The sequence below is a fragment of the Kwoniella shandongensis genome, chromosome 8 (genome assembly GCF_008629635.2).
Source record: "Kwoniella shandongensis chromosome 8, complete sequence".
Taxonomy (NCBI): Eukaryota; Fungi; Basidiomycota; class Tremellomycetes; order Tremellales; family Cryptococcaceae; genus Kwoniella; species Kwoniella shandongensis.
Window position 1 is genome coordinate 683850 of NC_089294.1, and position 18576 is coordinate 702425.

At 47.3% G+C, this 18576-nt stretch overlaps 5 protein-coding genes across 5 annotated transcripts; 2 read left to right on the top strand and 3 right to left on the bottom strand.

Moving 5' to 3' along the window:
• Nucleotides 1-159: 159 nt before the first annotated feature.
• CI109_104706 (uncharacterized protein) lies at nucleotides 160-3490 on the bottom strand (the record flags this gene model as incomplete). The annotated part of the gene is made up of 4 exons (XM_032006013.1): nucleotides 160-2683; nucleotides 2744-3076; nucleotides 3152-3267; nucleotides 3380-3490. The coding sequence occupies 4 exons, from the start codon at nucleotides 3488-3490 to the stop codon at nucleotides 160-162; spliced, it is 3084 nt and encodes a 1027-aa protein (XP_031859797.1).
• A 445-nt stretch (nucleotides 3491-3935) lies between these two features.
• CI109_104707 (uncharacterized protein) lies at nucleotides 3936-5067 on the top strand (the record flags this gene model as incomplete). Its single annotated transcript, XM_032006014.1, has 5 exons — nucleotides 3936-3962; nucleotides 4021-4053; nucleotides 4124-4163; nucleotides 4215-4271; nucleotides 4346-5067. 5 exons carry the CDS (start codon nucleotides 3936-3938, stop codon nucleotides 5065-5067), a joined length of 879 nt encoding a protein of 292 aa, XP_031859798.1.
• Nucleotides 5068-5389: 322 nt separating this feature from the next.
• Nucleotides 5390-5623, bottom strand: CI109_104708 (uncharacterized protein; the record flags this gene model as incomplete). Its single annotated transcript, XM_065967539.1, has 1 exon — nucleotides 5390-5623. The coding sequence occupies one exon, from the start codon at nucleotides 5621-5623 to the stop codon at nucleotides 5390-5392; it is 234 nt and encodes a 77-aa protein (XP_065823611.1).
• A 494-nt stretch (nucleotides 5624-6117) lies between these two features.
• On the top strand, nucleotides 6118-7960 carry CI109_104709 (uncharacterized protein; the record flags this gene model as incomplete). The annotated part of the gene is made up of 9 exons (XM_032006015.1): nucleotides 6118-6209; nucleotides 6273-6319; nucleotides 6395-6565; nucleotides 6632-6657; nucleotides 6710-6746; nucleotides 6806-6870; nucleotides 6969-7235; nucleotides 7294-7687; nucleotides 7755-7960. 9 exons carry the CDS (start codon nucleotides 6118-6120, stop codon nucleotides 7958-7960), a joined length of 1305 nt encoding a protein of 434 aa, XP_031859799.1.
• A 170-nt stretch (nucleotides 7961-8130) lies between these two features.
• On the bottom strand, nucleotides 8131-9286 carry CI109_104710 (uncharacterized protein; the record flags this gene model as incomplete). The annotated part of the gene is made up of 5 exons (XM_032006016.2): nucleotides 8131-8333; nucleotides 8395-8679; nucleotides 8771-8830; nucleotides 8908-8959; nucleotides 9245-9286. 5 exons carry the CDS (start codon nucleotides 9284-9286, stop codon nucleotides 8131-8133), a joined length of 642 nt encoding a protein of 213 aa, XP_031859800.2.
• Between the last annotated feature and the right edge of the window lie 9290 nt (nucleotides 9287-18576).

Consider the following 18576-nt stretch of genomic DNA (forward strand, 5'->3'; position numbering starts at 1 on the left):
ATTCATTATCATTATCGTTGCCCTTGGGTGTATCGACGGAAGTTATGTCCTCGAAATGTCCTCTTTCTCGTTTACAAGTACGAACATGCACGCTCCCCATCCGTCTTTGATATCCCCCTCTCCTTCTCTCATATTTCGTGCATGAACCAGCCATACATATCACCCCGTCTGCTCCTTCTTGATGATGTTTCTCCTTGCATTCGCCTCCTTCAGCGCATCCCTCACATACTGCTCCGTCAGTCCTCCTCGTACGTTGAAATCAGGCTTGAACCCTCTCAGCTTTCTGCGAGTAAGTTGTTCTCGAGCCGGCATCGGAGACGATGATGGGGCGGAGGATGAAGAACGAGAATGGGCATCGACATCGGGGACCTGGGATTGACGGGAGGTAGGTCGTATCGAACTGATCGGGTTCGCACTCGTGATGCTAGCTCGTGAAAGGGTAGTGGTATCGACAACATGACTCCTTTTGGCCGTGCTGACGCTTCGAGGAACTGTGGTTGTGTCGTTTGAAAACATGGCAGAAGCCGACGATGGTAGCGCGAAATCTCTTGTCTTGATCCTAGGTTTCATGGTTGGTCCCGCAGCCAAGATCCACGCTGGGACGGCTACATTCTTCTCATCGTTTCCTCCCTCTGACTGGGAATCAGACTCGAACTCGGATGGGTCCGACTCATCATCTCGTGACCAACGACGACCATTCTGTTGTCGAGACCTCGAGTCGTCAGTCTTCGTTTGCCTTTCTTCCTCCTCGTTCACCTCCATTACCTGATCATTTCTTGCACCCATGGATCGGCCATTCATTTGCGAATCATGGCCAATACCAGTCATACGGGACGGTCCCGGCTCGCGATCAGCACTCTCACTTCGACCTCTTCCCCAACCCGTCCATCGTCCCAACACACCTCCCATTCCACCAGCACCCCCTTTCCCCACCAAGGGACTTTCGATCCCCTTTGCTTCGCGGTACTCGTCATCCGGCTCAGTCTTGATGATTCGCATCGAAGCAAGGAAGCTCCTTACTGATCCCTTCTTGGACGATCCGCTACTCCCCACCTGCGATGTGGGTGTCTTGTGCTCTACTTTGAGTCTTTTGTGTTGCAATCTCGAAGCCGATTCTGGTTCTCGCTTCACCCCGCTGTTCAATGACGTGTTTTGGGGCAACTGCGTCTGCGGGTGACTTCGAGCCGGTTGCGTAGCTGCCCCAACGGTATCGGGTCTTGAAGCTGAGACGTGTGTTGGGAGTGACTCGGCTTCGAAAGAAGCTGAGATATCTGCTTCGTTGCCTCCGCCCTGAGACTGGGACTGAGTGGTCTCCATTTCACCAGAAGAAGTCTGCTGAATTTCTCGTCCTTTGCCCTTATTGTTGGAGGAAGGCGGAACTCTGACGGTGGACGGCGATGAGTGAGGTTCCGTTTTCGTTACTCGTGGGGATCGACCCTGTGGTTGAGAGCCGGCTTGGGCTTGTTGGCGCAGCGATTGAGAGCCGGGTTGCGAATTTGCCTGAATGAGACTTTGGTCGCTGTCCTCCACCAGAATCTGGCTCTGCGAAGCTGGATCATCTCGAATGGTGCCCTCACTACTTGACTGTTCGCCGTTCAGCCCAACATTCGTAATATTCACATCTTGCCTTCGGCGGCGGTTGTCCAGAGACTCAGATTCGGGAACCAGCTTCTCCGCCTCAATCGCATCTTCTTCATCTTGGTCATCGACCCTCTTCTCATCTTCCATCTCGACGTCCTCGTCGCCGTTCAGTCTCATATGTGCCAACGCTTGTCTTCTTCCTTGTATTCGAACAGCAACATGCACGTCGTCGTCATCATCTTCTGCCTCGTGTGCGACTGCCCCACTTCCAACTCCTCGCACTGCCTTCTGCTCCGCTTGTTGCTGATCCTTTGCACCTTCTCGACCCCTATTCTCCTCACAATCATGGTTTCCATCGACAGCGGCTGAAGGCCTCGAAAGCTTTCTTGCTTTCTCTCTCTGTTCCCTTTCATAGTCTGACAGCTGGTCTTCATCCTCATCCTCATGTTCTTGGACTTGCTGGGAACTCTCGGGAGTCGGTATACGAAGAGGATCGAAGAGCTCTTTGCGTTTTCGTGGCGCCACGACAGGTCGAACAGGGATGTCTTCCTCGTCGCTTACTTCTTCTTCTGCTCGCTGCATCCTGGGTGCTGTGGTATCATGATTCTGCGGGAGTCGTTGAGCGGCTGGTGGGGGAGATGGCGATCGAGGTCCGACAATAGCCGGTTCTAATTTTGGTGAGGGTGCTCGCGCAACTTCCCGCTCTTTGCCCTTCCTAGTAGTCGAATGTTCCGCTTCGATAACGCTTGATTGCCCCGATATGCGTAGTCCGGGTGTAGTTGGTTGAAGAGCGCTATCCGCCCCAAACAGCGTTATATCCTCTAACAATCTCTTCACTTCCTCCGGTTTCTCGAACAGCCACTCCGGTATAACCTTCGGCTTCTTCCCGCCACCAGGGTTGAGATATGGCTGAAGGAATGAGACAAACGTTGAATATGATTTGTTGGGTATTCCACTGTTGGGGATCACAATAGGCTTAGTGGTTGACAGCGGTGCGGGCGTTTGTAAGAGCTGTTTTGGACCAGAAGAAGGGTATGATAAAGGCTGACGAGAAGGGGTTTCCATCTGACTGGACTGATTCTGTGATGGGTCAGAGAATGACCTGAGCAAAGTCAATTATCAGCTCTCATTAACTCTGCTAATATGTGAAGCAGCGACTCACTCTCCTAGCCACCATTTCCTCAGTACTCTTTGCACTTCCCCATCCCTACCCCCTCTTCCCACCTCCTCGGTGCCGATATGGAACAACGGATCATTTCTGTCCCCACTGACAACATCCCATTTCGTCACATACAGCACGACACGGGGTAGGTCCAGGTATGGCGAATCGGGATTAAGTTTGATATGGGGTTTCGAACCTGGTTTGATTGCTGAGCCAGGAGTACTAGGACCGCCTTGTCGCGAGGTGTCTTCGAGGAAGAAGCGGAACGAGGTGAGTCGGAATATCGCACGAAGGTGGGAGGTGAGCGATTCCGAACCGATACCAGGTACAGCTCTGTTGTTGCCAATCACGTGTAGGTCAGTCGCAGCTTGATGGCGCTTCAAGGGCGGTGGAAAGCTGTCAACCTACTTTTCAAACTCGTCTGTGGCCTCTACGTCGAAGATGACTTTGACATGGTGTGTTTGGTCGGTTACAAATCCAATGATCTGATTATGCGGATCATCGTCGGTCCGGTATGAAGAGAACTAGCAGAGTGGACGACATGAGCATCAGACTATACTTATAGTATTCTGGCTGAGCGTGGAATAGATGCAGTAGACTGCAGATGTGGAAAGTCGGTGTGCTAGCACAACTCACAGATCTAAGCTGACAATATCCCCCTGCTACATCCACTTCGAGATTGGCTCCATGTTGACGATCATGTTGCACGACCGCTTTCGCCAACCAAGACCCGAGGCTCTCAGCCATCGTAGAAGCTTTGTCAAAGTAGCTTCCTGATCTTCGAGGCTGACAGCTTGTTGCAGTTCACAATTTGAAGCTGAGAGACAAGAAGGAAAGTAAAAGTTGAACAATTGTTGATGTTGAGCTTTGGTCATGTTCTCCCTCTCTTTCGACGCGTCTAATGAAGTGGAGGTCAGATTACGTGGGACGCACCCACCCAGCGGTGATAAGCACGTGGAAGTCAAGCAAACCCAGCATGACGTGGAATACATTTCTCGTTCGTCGGAATGGTCCGGTCGTTGTTGAAGGTGGAGGTGGTATGATGTGCTCTGTATTGCTTGCTTACACATACAAAATAATGTTGATGTTTCCTCGTCATTCCTCTCACTTCTTCACGACGTTTAACTGATCCCCAAAACATACCGAGAAGAATTATCCAAGGAGCATAGCAGAGACGCTTAGGAACAGCAAGATGACGCTAGCAACGCTCGATTTCAAGGTCAGCTCACTTGTATAGGTCGGCAACCGACGTCACAGCTGACATTCTGACTTTCCAGACCGAGTTCGCAGTCGACATGACTTGTCAGAACGTGCGTGTCCCGCGACTCCCATGTATACAGGGTGCAATGAGAATGCGCTGATCATCTATCCCCGCTGTAGTGTGTCAAAGCTGTATCTGGTGCTCTGCGGGATGTTCCAGGTGAGTTGTTTTTACCTCGGTATCTAGATGTGACGCTGAAGTGACACGCAGGAGTCGAGCGATATGACATCGATCTCGAGGGCAAACGGGTCACTATCACGGGCAAGAGTGAGTCTCAACCTGGGAACTCCCCTACTCGGCTATCTTCAAAGCTATAACTAATGCATTCATCGGTACTACAGCACCGCCATCTCAACTACTGACCGCTCTGAAATCAACAAATCGACAGGTCATCGTCCGAGGTACATCCTCCGCATCTCTTAACGCTCCTATCCAAGCAGCCGTCTCCATCCTCGAGTCCCCCCTTCCCCTCCCAACATCCATGGCATCAACGTCCAATCCTATCCTTGCTGGTGTTGAGAATCCTCTTTCCGCTGCTACGACATCAAATCGTGAATTACCCGGTATGAACGAGGAAGAGCATTCGCAAAAAGTCTTTGGGATCTGTCGATTCGTCCAGATTGCTCCCAAGACTGTCCTCATGGATCTCACAGTCCGATTACCACCCCCCGCTCGAGTTGGTCTCGGTACCGCTACGGACAAAGCGAAATACAACGTCTACGTCTCTTCGACCGGTAATTTGGTCGATCCACCATCAACGACAGGCAAGCCGTTCGTCAAGCTTGGACAGATCGAGCCGGACCAGGAAGGGTATGGCGATATGTTCAAAGAGGTCGATGGAGAGCTGTGGGAATGGATTGGGAGAGGTTGTCTGGTCGAAGCGGCCACCCAGACGTCGGCGCCCCCACCGCAGAACAGCAGTGCACCGACATCGACAATAGGTAGGATATTCGCGGGTGTGGTTGCGAGAAGTGCGGGTGCTTGGGGAAATGATAAGACTGTTTGCGCTTGTAGCGGTAGAACCATGTGGGAAGAGGGCAGAGACATGGAGAAGAAGTTCTGAGCGTGTGATATGGGCTTGGCTGTGTAGATGGGATTATGATATTTGATAGTTAGCATTCATGCAATAACGATTGCAGCGTTATGTGTAAGAATGCACTCACATAGACCTGACTTTCCGTCCGTTGAGTCTGACGCCAAGCCAAGCCATCTGCGGTCTTGCGCCGATCTTCGCTACTTAGCGCAGGTATACTTGCAGCTGTTTGTGTTATGTATCACTGTGCACGGGCAGAAGTCAATGGTTGCCCATAAATTTGTGAAGGGAAGCAAGAGCTCACTGACCTGCACCCGCGTGATTCATACCTAAATGTCCCGCTCGCCAAGCTTTATCCGAAAGCCCACCATAACCATGCACCCCAAGCGATGGCAACGACAGCAACCAGCCCTAGTCTGCCCTCACTTTCTCCAATTGTGTCTGAACCGCGAACGACCTGCTTCTTCTCCTTTCCCGCAGGTTCGATCACGTAGATCTTTGTAACTTCTTCACGGTTGAATATTTGGCCATTGACTTGCGTCGAGTGGATTTCGCGAGTCTCGTGTGTTGTCACTGAGATGACCATGATGGTTGCACGACCTGTCCGGGGTAACGATCTTGACGACCCAAATCACACCACGGGCGAGAGTGCTAGCTTTGCACGATGCGGGGCGGATGATACACGATATGATATTATTGAGGAGTATATGGATCTTGTCTTGACGTCTCTCACCAAGCTTTTGTTTGGGGTTTCATACAATAAATCTTCAGGCACGCTTATTGAGATCTTCGATCACGTGATTTCCACTCGTTTCCAACGTGGAGGTCGTCCTCCACTACACGCATCAATCGAGACATGATCAAAGCGTTTGTGCATTTGTTTTCATGTCTTCCATCGAGATTCACGATACAGCCAAGAAGCAGCTCCCTACAAGAGAACTGAGACAGCACATCCATCATGCGACGATAATAACATACTACCAGTCAAAAACGCATAACAATCGTTGATCTTCTCGATAGGACGATTCCAGGAGAGCATCAGCCTTAACGCGACATAATCTTTTATCTGCTTTCGCCACGATGGTGGACAAGTCACTCGTTGCCCCCTTCCTCCAGAGTACAGCAGGAGAATGGGTCATGATACTGTCATTAGTGTTTGGTGGATGCTGCTCGTATGTCGAGCTGATGTAATCTGCATCTTGTGTGGAGTGACGAAGCTCACGTTCTCATCGTAGTAATGTCTGGGCTTTGGAGGGGGTACTGAAATCACATCCGAAAGCTGGTACGCCTCTTTACCCTTGTTAATCACCGTCATCCGGACTCAGGCTGAATGATAAATACTACTTGCTAATCATAGGTACCTTCCTCACGTTCGCGCAGTTCCTCTACGTTGCGATCCAGAACCTCTCTTCGCAGCTAGAGTTTAGACGGACGAAGGGTGGTCTTACCTATCCTCGATTGAAAGAGAGGAAAGTACCGCTCAAGAGATGGCTAGTACAGGTCGTGCTATTCCTAGCTATAAGCTTGAGTGAGATAGCTTCTCCTTCTGTTGCCTCAAGAAGTAGCTACAAGCTGACAGTGCTGGAATGATTAGTGAATAATTACGCCTTCGGACTGAAAGTGAGCTACATCCGTGGTCTGGTATACAGATCGCCTCGCTGACCTCTGACAGATACCTGTCACTGTTCACATCATCTTCCGGAGCGGCGGTAAGCTCTCTGAGTTCTCGCTCTGGCTGCGCTGGTATCAAGCTGAGTCAGTAATATAGGTCTCTGCGTCTCTATGCTGGTTGGACATTTCGCCGGTGGAAGACGGTACTCTCTAGGCCAAGTTGTGAGTCGCACTTCCAAACCACTCAGCCTTCACCCCGCGTCGAGAATATATCACACGTTCTATCTTGCGGTGGTACTTGGTCGCTGACGTTATTACAGCTCTCTGCCATCATGATCACAGTCGGTATCGTGTTGGCCACGCTCTCCGCTCCTCATCGCAAATCACCGAAACCTTCTCCATCCGAAGCTGTCAAGATCGCCTCTGCACCGTCTTCTTCGACCTCATTGATACCTGATGAACTGGAATACGTCGCTGGAATCGCACTTCTAGCGGCTGCTCTGTTCCTGTCGGCGTTCCTGGGTCTGTGGCAGGAGAGCACTTATCGAGTGTATGGGAAGCAGTGGAAAGAGGCGTTGTTCTACGGTGTGAGTGGATATCGATGGTCCACGAGAACGGGCAGGGCTTATTGCGGTTCGGCCGTAGCACTTCCTATCATTACCGTTCTTCCTACCTCTCTACCCGTCCCTAACAACAACATTCACCTCGTTCGCCGCCTCATCTCCCATCACCTTCCTGAAACTCCCACAACCTGCTATCTTCTTGAACGACTTCGCCGCCACCCAATCGTCGAAAACCGACTGGTTACGTATGACGTGGCGAGACGTAGTCATGCCTTCGGCAATCTTCGCTCTTCTGCTCAATATCTTCACGCAAGGTCTCTGTATTCGCGGTGTCAACAGATTAACAACGCGAGTGAACGCAGTGACAGTCAATCTGATCTTGACAGTGAGAAAAGCGGTCAGTCTGGCGATCTCGGTGTGGTATTACGGCAGTGGGTTCTCGACTGGATTAGCACTGGGCGGTATACTGGTCATGCGTGAGTCAATTTTTCTGACTGGTGTCTCGAGATGATTGCCAGGCGAAGCTGATCTTTATTCGATCAGTGGGAACGATCTTGTATTCAGTCGCTCCTGGTCCAAAAGGACTCGCCGAGGAACCTGTCAAGGAAGGCTTATCGTTGTCGGAGCCGTCAGCATTGGCTCTGCCTCAAGAGGAGCGATCAAAAGGGGCCTCAACGTCGACGAAAATAGATACAGAGGATCAAACGGGATTGAGACGGAGAGAAAATGTCACGGAAAGCAGGTCATAGATGTAATAGATTCGGATTGGAATTATGAACGGCATACGATTCAACTGTTCTGCATGACTGTTCAAAATATGTACGTTCATCCGCCACCCGGAGTGACTCTCTTCTCTTCCTTCTCGTTTCGCCTGCAATCGACGAATTGATCTGGCACGCGCTGGACTTCGACATCGGATCTAATTCTTCGATGAACTAGATTCGACAGTTTTAGCGCTGTTCATTCGACTGACAGTCCCAAGCAAAGTGCTGGTGTCGCTGTTGGTGCGACTCGGTGGCCCTATCAAGGTGCTTGTATTGCTATAGGTCCTGGTCCGATAAGACCCGTATGGGTTGCTGGTGTTTTGCATCAGATTCCGGAGGACTTTGCTGAGCGATCGAACTGCGAATCGACATCGGTTAAACGAGTCAGTATTGACCTCCCAAGACTATGTACCACTTACTGCGGGAACTTTTCGGAGACTCGCTGCTGGTCTCTGCGTTGCTGGTCTCCGCTTTGGCTGCTGCAATATCAGCATTGGCTTTGTGAATTGCAATGGATCCTGAGACTTGTTCCTCGAGTTTTTCAATTCCCTCTTGATATTGCAGCAATGCAGTGGCATTGTTGGTGAATGGCAGATACAGAGCCGCCACCCCCCGAACTTCTTCAAGCAAAAACTCCTTCTCTTCGTCAGGCAGGTATGCACCTTCAATCTTTGTGATCAGATCCAGACTGCGTTGCAGTTTGTCTGCAATAACATATTATAAAAGATCAGCCAACCCACCCTATGTCTCACAAGGATCCTTGTGCAGCTTTTTTCCTAATGACACAAGACTCACTGGGGCCCATGGCAAGCTGCCTGTGTGAAAAGCTGGTGATGTTTGCACTTCCAAATGTGGCTATATCCAATCTGATTAGCTATTTGCACTGCTCCTATACCAAATACCAGCAACCACACCAAAAAGGTTTGACTCACCAATTGATCGGATGTCGCTGTTGAATGACATGTCGCTTGATTTCTTAGTTGACTGGAGAGGGTGATGAAGTGATGATCAGAAGAAGGTGGTGAAGAAGATGTGACAAGAGATATTTTTTGGTGAACAGGATAGAGTGCTGGAAACAAGATAGCAGACCTGCTTTATACCTACAAATATGTTAAAGAGCTCAAAAATCCACAGACAAGTATTCCTTTGAGATAGTGTCCCCTGTCAAACAACAGAAGACCAGCCATCAAACATATTCTTAGCCAGCTTATCTAGCACAGCCCCAAGACTTCTGTACATGGATGGAAGACCAATCTGAAACTAGCTGACTTGAAGCCAGGTTGTCTTCTTTTGACAGTCTTCTGATTGCATTGTTGCAATCTGAGGTGATTGTGGCTATAAGTGGTGGCAGTGTGGTCCCATTGCAAGCATTGTATCTGTCACAATGGAGGTCAATGGCATGTACATCATGTAGTGCTCTTAGTCATGACTCTACAGGAAGTGTCTACCCAATTTACCACATAGGTAAAATTTGTCAAACCTGTCGAAGTTGACCAGCAGCATTTGCCACTGCCTTGCATTAGAATTGGAATGGACGCACCTCAAGCAGTGTGCTTTGCTAATTCCACCCGTCTCTGATATTTTGCAACATTGATTGAAGTACGATATTATTCCACATTAACTACATTTGTGTAATCTATGTTAAATGTGGTAGAAATTGGGCATATGCACCATCTAGTGCAATTTCACCAACAATTATATGTTGCAAAAATGCCACTAATTCTGACCAGAAAGCATGATCTCCAATCAGTGTAAGACATTCAGCCGTTGGTCCGACATTGAGCCCCAACACTGATCTTTGGTGGACCTCATCCTTGCTACAAAACCCATCGATCCTGTAGTTATGGATTGTTGCAACATCTGGATTATGATCAGCTGGAAGCCTTCACACAATACTCTGGACAAGAATCAAGACTAACAGTGTCTATCCATCAAAAAGGGACATGAACATTGTCGCAGTAACAACCATATCACAAATGCAAGACAGTATCAAGCAGTCTCAACTGTATCAACATATAACATCCTCCCTCTACAACTCCAGTATTGGAGATGTTGCAACATGCCAAATACAGTGCACTATTTCGTGACACCACTCTCAGAACAATCACCAGGCTGGGTGTTCTTTGGGGATGCCATGGACTGCAAGGATTTGAGGTTTCCGTTGGCAATCTCAAAGTCTGCAATTGACACAGGATTATCAACATCTCTTACACTACTCTTTGTATATCTTTCTCTGATCTGAAATGCTGAATGGACAGAAAAGCTTACCACGGTTGAACAATGCCTTATGAAGGTCCACATGAAGTACAACTGCGTCGTTCTCCTGCTCAGTGTTTGCTAGAGACTCGAAGATCTCAGTGGAATCACCAGATATCTGAGTTTGCTTGTCGTGGTCTTCTGCGCTGATCTGCCCATTCTTGAAATCCGAATCCCAGTGTGCTTTATAGATCCCAATTTCATTTTGATGTGCTTCATGATGCAAGTAGTGATATCAGTACCAGACCTCTTCATACTGTCTGCTGGCAAGTGAATCATAAAATGTCAACATACGTCCGAGCCAGCGCTGGCGGGCAAGCTGTTCCGACGACACACGTTGTGATGTGGTGTCTTGGCCAGGTCGGGCAGAAGCTGCATCTTGCCAAGTCAGTTTCATGGCAGACCTAAGATATCAAAGACCTACTCGAAGAAGACATTGTGTAATGGAGAGTCAATCTGAGAGATACTGATGTGCTATTGGATGTGTAAGCGCAAATGGTGTGCTGAATTGGAAAGAAGTATGTTGTGTATTGGATATGTTTGTTCTCTTCTTGCTCAGAAACCTGTTCTTATACATTTACAAACCCTTGCTAGGTCCATATTATAATGCCTTCCTATGTCCGGCAAGGAGCGCCATTGACATCCTTTTACATGACCTGATACAAGTAACAGACTATGTCTTCCTCAGCACCTTACAGAGGTGATGGTTGACACTGTATTATGCGTATTGACAATGACATCATTCACAGATCTGGTACATGTATCACTAACTGCCTTCCTTAGTGTCTTCTGCCATTCCTGAGAAATGTGTGTTGAGACACTGCAAAATAGGGGCAGTGACATCACTCACTCACCCTGGTGTATTTAGTATATTTGCATCTGTTGTGCCTTCGTTGGTTCCAGTTGGAGCACTTCCCAATGCTGCTTTAGGAGATGGCCATGACATCACTCCAAAACCTTGAAACACATCTCACAATGCATCCCTGACATGCCCACACAGAGGTGAGTCTGATCGACAAGCCTGTACTAGGCAATATGGAGAACGAAGAGAAACCAATTTGAATTGAGCGCTGTAAGTACCAAGTATACAAGACTTGGTTCTGACTAGATAATGCTTCGCTTGCACAATAGCAGAGAATACACATTTGTGACAGGAACAACGATGTATAAGCCCTGTGTTCATGTTTACAATTAATAATGATGCTGTCAGCAAACCATGGAACAGACTTGGTCATCCTGCTGTTGGATAAATGTGTAGGCAACCTCCCGCAAGCGCTGACATATAGAGATAAGGCATCGTGATGGGTTGTACCAGTCAGCGTTAAAGGCGCCCGTCCAATGATGTGCCTTTACTGGTGATACGAGGCACAAATCAAGTCAAGTCCTATGGCAGATAGCCCGAGTCGAGTACCAAACGCATGAGACTTGGGATTTACTACTAGAATGCTTCACTCGCACAATAGTAGTGGACAAGACAGAGGAGTGAAAACATTACAGGAATAGCTATGTACGAATCCTGTGCTCTTTTAAACAAGTACTAGTGATGAAACCTGAACCGTGGATGCTACTCGACAGTCCAGTCTGTCATGTATGTCGGTGAGCGCCTCAAGTGCTGACTCAAAGTAGATGACGATGAATGACGGTTTGACCTATTTGGGCACTGAGTCGGACCATTATGGCATAAGTCAGTTGTACCATTGTACAAGGAGGTAACATTCAGGTGCTAAGGTGCTGCATCACTCTAGGTTAGCACTCTTCTTCTCCTGGCAGCCTTCACATAGATGACAACTGGGTGAAAATCATGTCCTAGATTATTACAAGTACTTCTTGTGGGACTGACGAGTTACAAATGCTCTCAGGTAATAGTCATCAATTTATCATTAGCTCCCTCCAATTCCCTCCCAGTACATCATCTGTGTGATGCATGCTATATGTTGACAGGTATGATTCTGGTATTTCTGGTGTGTTGCAATGGTGGACTGCACTGCAGTGAAGGGGGACAGTCTTCATACCTACTGCCTTCTCAGAAATGAAGCTGGAAGTCTATTCAAACTGCACCAACATAGATCAATCACATTGCGTTCAGACCATCGAGTATAGGACATGAGAGACTTCCTGTAATCTGGTATGACATCTTATCACAGTATAAATCAGTTTCAGTCCTATCAACACTCCAAACCGCATACAGCTAGAAGTTGTGCCATACAGCAAAGTGGACAGAGGGATCCTTTAGCCTGTACGTCTCATGGATTGAACTCTCTCCTTTGCAGCCCGCACTGATTGACGATCATTAGCCACAGTTGTCAGATCTGTAAGCAAGACCACAATGTTAGCATGTATCCTGCACAGTAGTCAAAGAGGTGTGAGGCATCGATTGAATGTCTATGCCTATCTTTGTGCTCCTTTCTCCTTTATTTTAGTGACATGTACTTACCATCTTTTGTGCCTTTGTCCAGTCCTGTGTGGATGCGATGGAATCGTTCACCGGCATCGAACTCCTCTGTTGTGTCTTCCAGGACTGAGAAGTCTTCTTGCACATTGATGATCACTTCTGTCCGTTGTAACATGGTGGATCGATCACATTGTAGCAGCCATTTGTACGCATACCCAGCACTTTCCCTGAAGACCCCTGGGAAGCAACAGAACATCAGCAGTAGCAGAAAGTGAGCTGTCATGCTGTAATGTCTTTGGTCCTGCATTGAAGATAGTGTCAACTCACCGGAACGCCAATCGACCACTTGGTTTTGTTCTGCTTTAGATCTGTCCTCTAGAGGCCGGGACATAATCTCTGCCAGGTTTTCAGAGCCACTTTGGGTGGAAGTGGCACTGTTTTGCTGGTCTGAGGCAAACAACCTGAGCTGTGAATCAACCCCAAATGTGTTATGACTTACCTGAGGATTGGGTTGGTGCAGAGGACATAGTGTGATAAATAGTCAAAGTAAATGCTGATCAGTGGATGTGATTGAATGTAAATGCTATGTTGATTTAGGAAAAGGATGTGATGTTGAAGAGAGGGTGTTTTCCCATGAGTGTTGGTATCCTTCTTATACCATCCCAAGCATATTGAATTCTATTTGGTGAGCATGCCTTCCTATGTGAAGCAAAGCATAGCTTGTGTCCCTTACATGACTTGATACATGTTAGACAATGTGTCTTCTGACCCCTTACCCCTTACCCCTTACCCCTTTGTCATTGGATGTGCCTAATGAAACTGCATGGTGGAAAATAGACAATTTCAGCACTTACATGCTCCAATGCATGTAGCACTATGTATCCTCCTTGATGCTTTCATCCCTCCCCCATAAGGAGTATCTAATCCGTTTGTCAATCAAAATGAAGGACAGCATTCATCAGTCAACATACATGCAGCCTTTACTGTGCATTCTGTACTGTGTTGCCTTCTTACTTGTTGTGAGGGATTCTTGAGCTCCATGCAAGAGATGGACAATGACATCAGCCAATATGCTTGAGACATGTCTCACACTGCATCCTTTATGTCTCCACCCTTATACTTCAGTATTGCTGCTCTACAATCTGATCCTTTTATTGACTGCAAAGTGACTGCACGGAGCAGCACAATAAAGATTCCTGCTAGGATCACCAACAAAGTGAGCCATGTTGTCTCTCAGATTTCATCACTTCTCAACTGATCTCTATGCACATGATGTGTTAGGTCTGCCATATTGTGCCAGGCAAACTGCATGCAGCCACAGATACAAATCATTACTGCACAGGTGCAGGTGGTGGTGGTTGACAAATTTTGCCAAACAATCAATGTATCACACCTGTGATTGCGTCACAACCCAGTACAACTGAAATGACAACTTATGTCCAGTTTTACCTTGTCTGCCACCAAGAACATTTACCACCTTACTAAGCAAGCATCTCCACCAAGCTAGCTACAGAGTCTCCACAGTACCAGGTACAGGGTCTCTGAAGTGCCTGTTATAGAGACTGGTACAAACGGGGGTACAGGAATGTGGTGTGTAGGGTTACATGAGTGGGATCACACATGCTGTAACTCATACATGGACCCCATCAGGCAAGTCTCAGCTGAGGACAAGTATCTTGACGCTACCTTAGCAGAGACAGCAGAGCTGCCCTTTTGGATAATAAAAGTACAGACCAAGCACAACTTATCGGCTAAAGACCAGAGTTGACACTCTTCATTAGCCATACCCAGTGGATACACCTCAATGGGGGATAAACATGTTTTCCCAAAACATTACCATAGTCTGTACCAGCATCATTGAAGAGAAAGCTCCATCTCGCCTCAAATATCAAAAGCTACATCAATATCTTTTCCCTCTTCCTGCGCCAATGGGGGTCCTGCATGTCAAGTCTCCTTTCAGCTCGGCCAACCGTAGTGAACCAATCATATCGGATGCTTTCCACTGATGAACCTGTTGACGTTCTCAGAAGTCAGTGTGTGGTAGGCATCACACTTTGTTTTGTAGGATATCTAGTATTGTTCATGATGTAACACACCCACAAGTAATGCTGCCACTATCCAATTTGGACCGCAGATCAAGCAAACCATCCCCAATGCTCCACTCCTCTGGGGTGTCCTTGAAGTTGAAATATTGTGCCAATGAGTCAGCTGCAGTGCGTGCCCTGAGGGTACGAGTTGTTGCATCAATCCCACTGGCTTTCTTTTTATGCTCTTTTTGCCACTTCTTGAGGTAATGTGCGCTGCCGTTTAGCAAATCTAGACAAGGATATGGCATTAGCTGCGTGCGCAGTGTGTGAACCTCTCCAGATTCAGAACATCAATGACTTACCCTGACGTCTGGTAGTGATTCCATCTGCCTCTGCCCTGGACCTGTTCATGGGACTTTTTGACATACCTGTCTTTGCACATGCAGCTGACATGGTATCCTGTTTCAACAATGGGAAGGCCGATTTTGCTTTTATTATTAACATGAAGTCAGCTTTCACACCTCATCTTTTAATACAGAATAATTGTGCACATACTTGAAGACCTGGTCTTATCCGATGAAGACATGTTTTGTAAAGGCTGACTCAATGTGTGACTGTATCAGGATAGTGAGAGGGTGTGAGAGAAAGTGTGTCAGTCAAGCCAAAGTATATGTTGATGATCAAAAAGTTCAGTTGCCACTCGTCACAGACCCATTTTCTGACTATCTGGCCTTCTGTCACTTACACGATGACACGATCTCTCCTTTGTTTTGCTTGAAGCAGAATGGATGTCTCCTTCAAATGAAGTCACAAGGTCAGTACAGTATAATATCTTTGACTTGGCACTCACACACACCTCCTTGGGTTGATCATCCAGATTATGAATCAAGCAGTAGTATTCTTAACAACACTCCTCTTTCGGTAGTTACCAATAGGAGTAGGTTACTCATGGGGGGCTTATTCTAATGATTGGGAAAGTGGGAAAAGATCAAAGCTGTCCTGTTGATCTGTGACTAATAGTCCCTGGGACGTCTTGAGTCTCAGCATCCAGAGGATGCGGTCTCAGCTTCAACAGACTTTGTGCAATCGAAATCGGTAGGAAACCCTGACCTGACAGCTGCATAATCATGTCCTGCTGGTGTTTCTGTGTTCTGACATATTTGACAGGCAGCAGCAACAGATCATTCATGCACAGAAGTCACACAAGATGTGCAGTGAAAAATAACAAGTAAAGATTGAGACTGATGGATGTCCACTGATAGACAGAACCATAGACAGACAGGTATCACAACCAGTGAATATTCTTATATGTGAAGAGAGAACTGTAGCAATAGCAGGGGAAGCTAAACTGTGTCACAACCTAGTGCAACTCAGTGAACGACTTATGTCGTGATACCTTGACTTGGCCTCCAAATAGTTCGACTCGTTATCCATCGGGAACGAGTTCAAAGTTGGCCCGGAGAGAACCGTCATAGGAGATGACCGATTTCACTGGCTAATCGTTCCCATGGTTCTTGTAGCATCATTGGTACTGATATATACATCAGCACAGGACTTGTACATAGTTATTCCTGTGACAAATGTATATTCCTCTGGCTAGTCCACAACTACCGTACAAGTGAAACGCTCTACTAGTCAACCCCAAGTCTCGTATGCTCGGTACTCGACTCGTACAATTTGGAATAGGACTTCATCCTATTCGTATTCCGTATTCCCCGCTAAGGCCCGTCAACGGAACCGGCTCTCACGAAATGGCACATAGACAATTGTAGGGTCAATCGGGCCGTGGATAACCTTAGCAATACTTCTTGCCCACACGAAATGATCTTCTTTCTCTGCAGGTTCATCCCCTTCAAGCACTCTTGAGACCATGTAATCTATTTTTTCGTCATACTGTTCATAATCAAGTGAATCTGCAATGTGCACCTAATCAGTATGCTACGGGTGACTCTTTCTTTGTGCTACTGTTCTCCTCCAGGGTATGCTTACCTGGATCTGATCCTTTGTCCAGTTTCTGCATCATATCAAAACCAAGAGCAATGCACTCCGGCTCCACTGTGAAATCACGGTATTGTTCACAATTGTCCACTGTCAGTGATAGAATCTCCCTTTTCAATTTTTGATACAGTGTATTGGCATCACGCTCTTGCTCCCATTTTGCCTTATATCTGGAGGACATGTCTGATAGAGCTTAACAAAAGTGAATGGTCAGCAAACCAAAATCCCTATGGTGTATATGTTGATGTTTTTGGCGGCAAAGAATGATTGTCAGACACACCAAATCGAGCATGAGCCACAATGAAGTCATCTGTAGGAGACCTGCGCTTGGGACGCTTTGACCAGATGCTAGCCAAAGCTTGAGTGTTCAATGTCCCACCAGATTTGCTTTTCCAGGGAATCTACACCCAACTCTAGACACTACATTAGTATACAGGGGAGCAAATGTGACTCTGGGATATCTACCTTGTAAAACCCGTACCGTAAACTCCTCTGTCACTTTATCTGGGATGCACTCCATCGCTAACAGGCTGGCTACAGCTTGAGCATCAAGTCCATTTCCAAGTGTCAATGAGCCTTGGTGTGATTGGATGGCTGCACTCATACACTCACTTCAGCACGATAGCAACAAGAATGTTCTGTGGAACATACCAGATCGAGCCTGGTCAACAAGAAAGTCTGCTGTAGCTGCCCTTGTACAGCGAAATCTTGACCATTGAGCAGCCACCAATTCAGCATTGATTCCCCTTGAGAGTTCAGAGGAGATTTGCTCAAGCACATGAGCTGCGACCATATGTATGCATCAGTATCACACTGACAATACTCAAGACATGCCACAAACCTTTTAACCCTTCTATCCAATGAGATGACATTGTGTGATAGCAGGTGGGGAATGTTTCAGGGTGTGTTGTGCAGAAGTGTGAAGTTGTTACACTGATTGAAGTAGTGGGGAATGGTCTTGTCAGATTGAAATCATATTTGCCACCCTCAGCGGCCTTTTTGTCATGACGGTCACTGCCACATACATCACGTGACCTACAAGATCCCGACGCACTCTCCGCACTACTCGCTATTCTCGTCGAACTCGTAGAACTTCATTCAACGAACCCATCTCTTATTCGGTCTAATTCGACGAACTCGCCGAGTTGTAGAATATCGCTCAACGTAGATGGACGGATGGATGGATGGATATATAGGAGAATGGCTATTCTCATCTTTTGTACTCTTTTCCTTAGTGATTTCCCGATTAAAAGTCATACACCGTACCTTCGCTATCGCTCTTGACGATATCACTTAGCCTTCAGTCAGTCCAAGGCCACAACGCTCATCCTGAGGTTGTTCTCTTCGGATTCTCGTCGTTCTCGTCATTCTCGCTGAGTATCTCGTCCATCTCGTCATTATAGTTGACGCCTTTGGCGAATATCACTCAACCTTGTCTCCGTGGTGTGATAGGGCTTCATTGACTGAAGCCTCTGTTGATCATCGTGACACTTTTGTACCACTCCCAAATTGCGCCAGAGCACTTACCTTGCAGTACTTCCTTTTCCATGCACTATAAAGGAGTGGCATTCACATAACATCATGCTCTAGTAGCTATGACACCACAAAACCAGTCAAATTAGAAGCTATATGATTGCATGTCTGTCAGAGCCATCCTATCAGACCTTTCATGCCAGATATTTGAAACATGCTCCCTATGCTCTCCGTTGCAAGTGGTCTCAGCTACTTGAAACACCATCTGCATGGCTTCCAAGATGATATATATGCCTTCTGAGGGTTTTAAACATGTTTTCTCTCCTGACTCTGGATCTGACTTCCTTGCCTGAATTCATGCAGTGAAAGTCTTCCTGTACATTCTGAAACCAAGCAGGATCACCGTTGGGTGCACTGTATGATCTGAGAAGAGTACTGGTGTGTTCAATATGTCC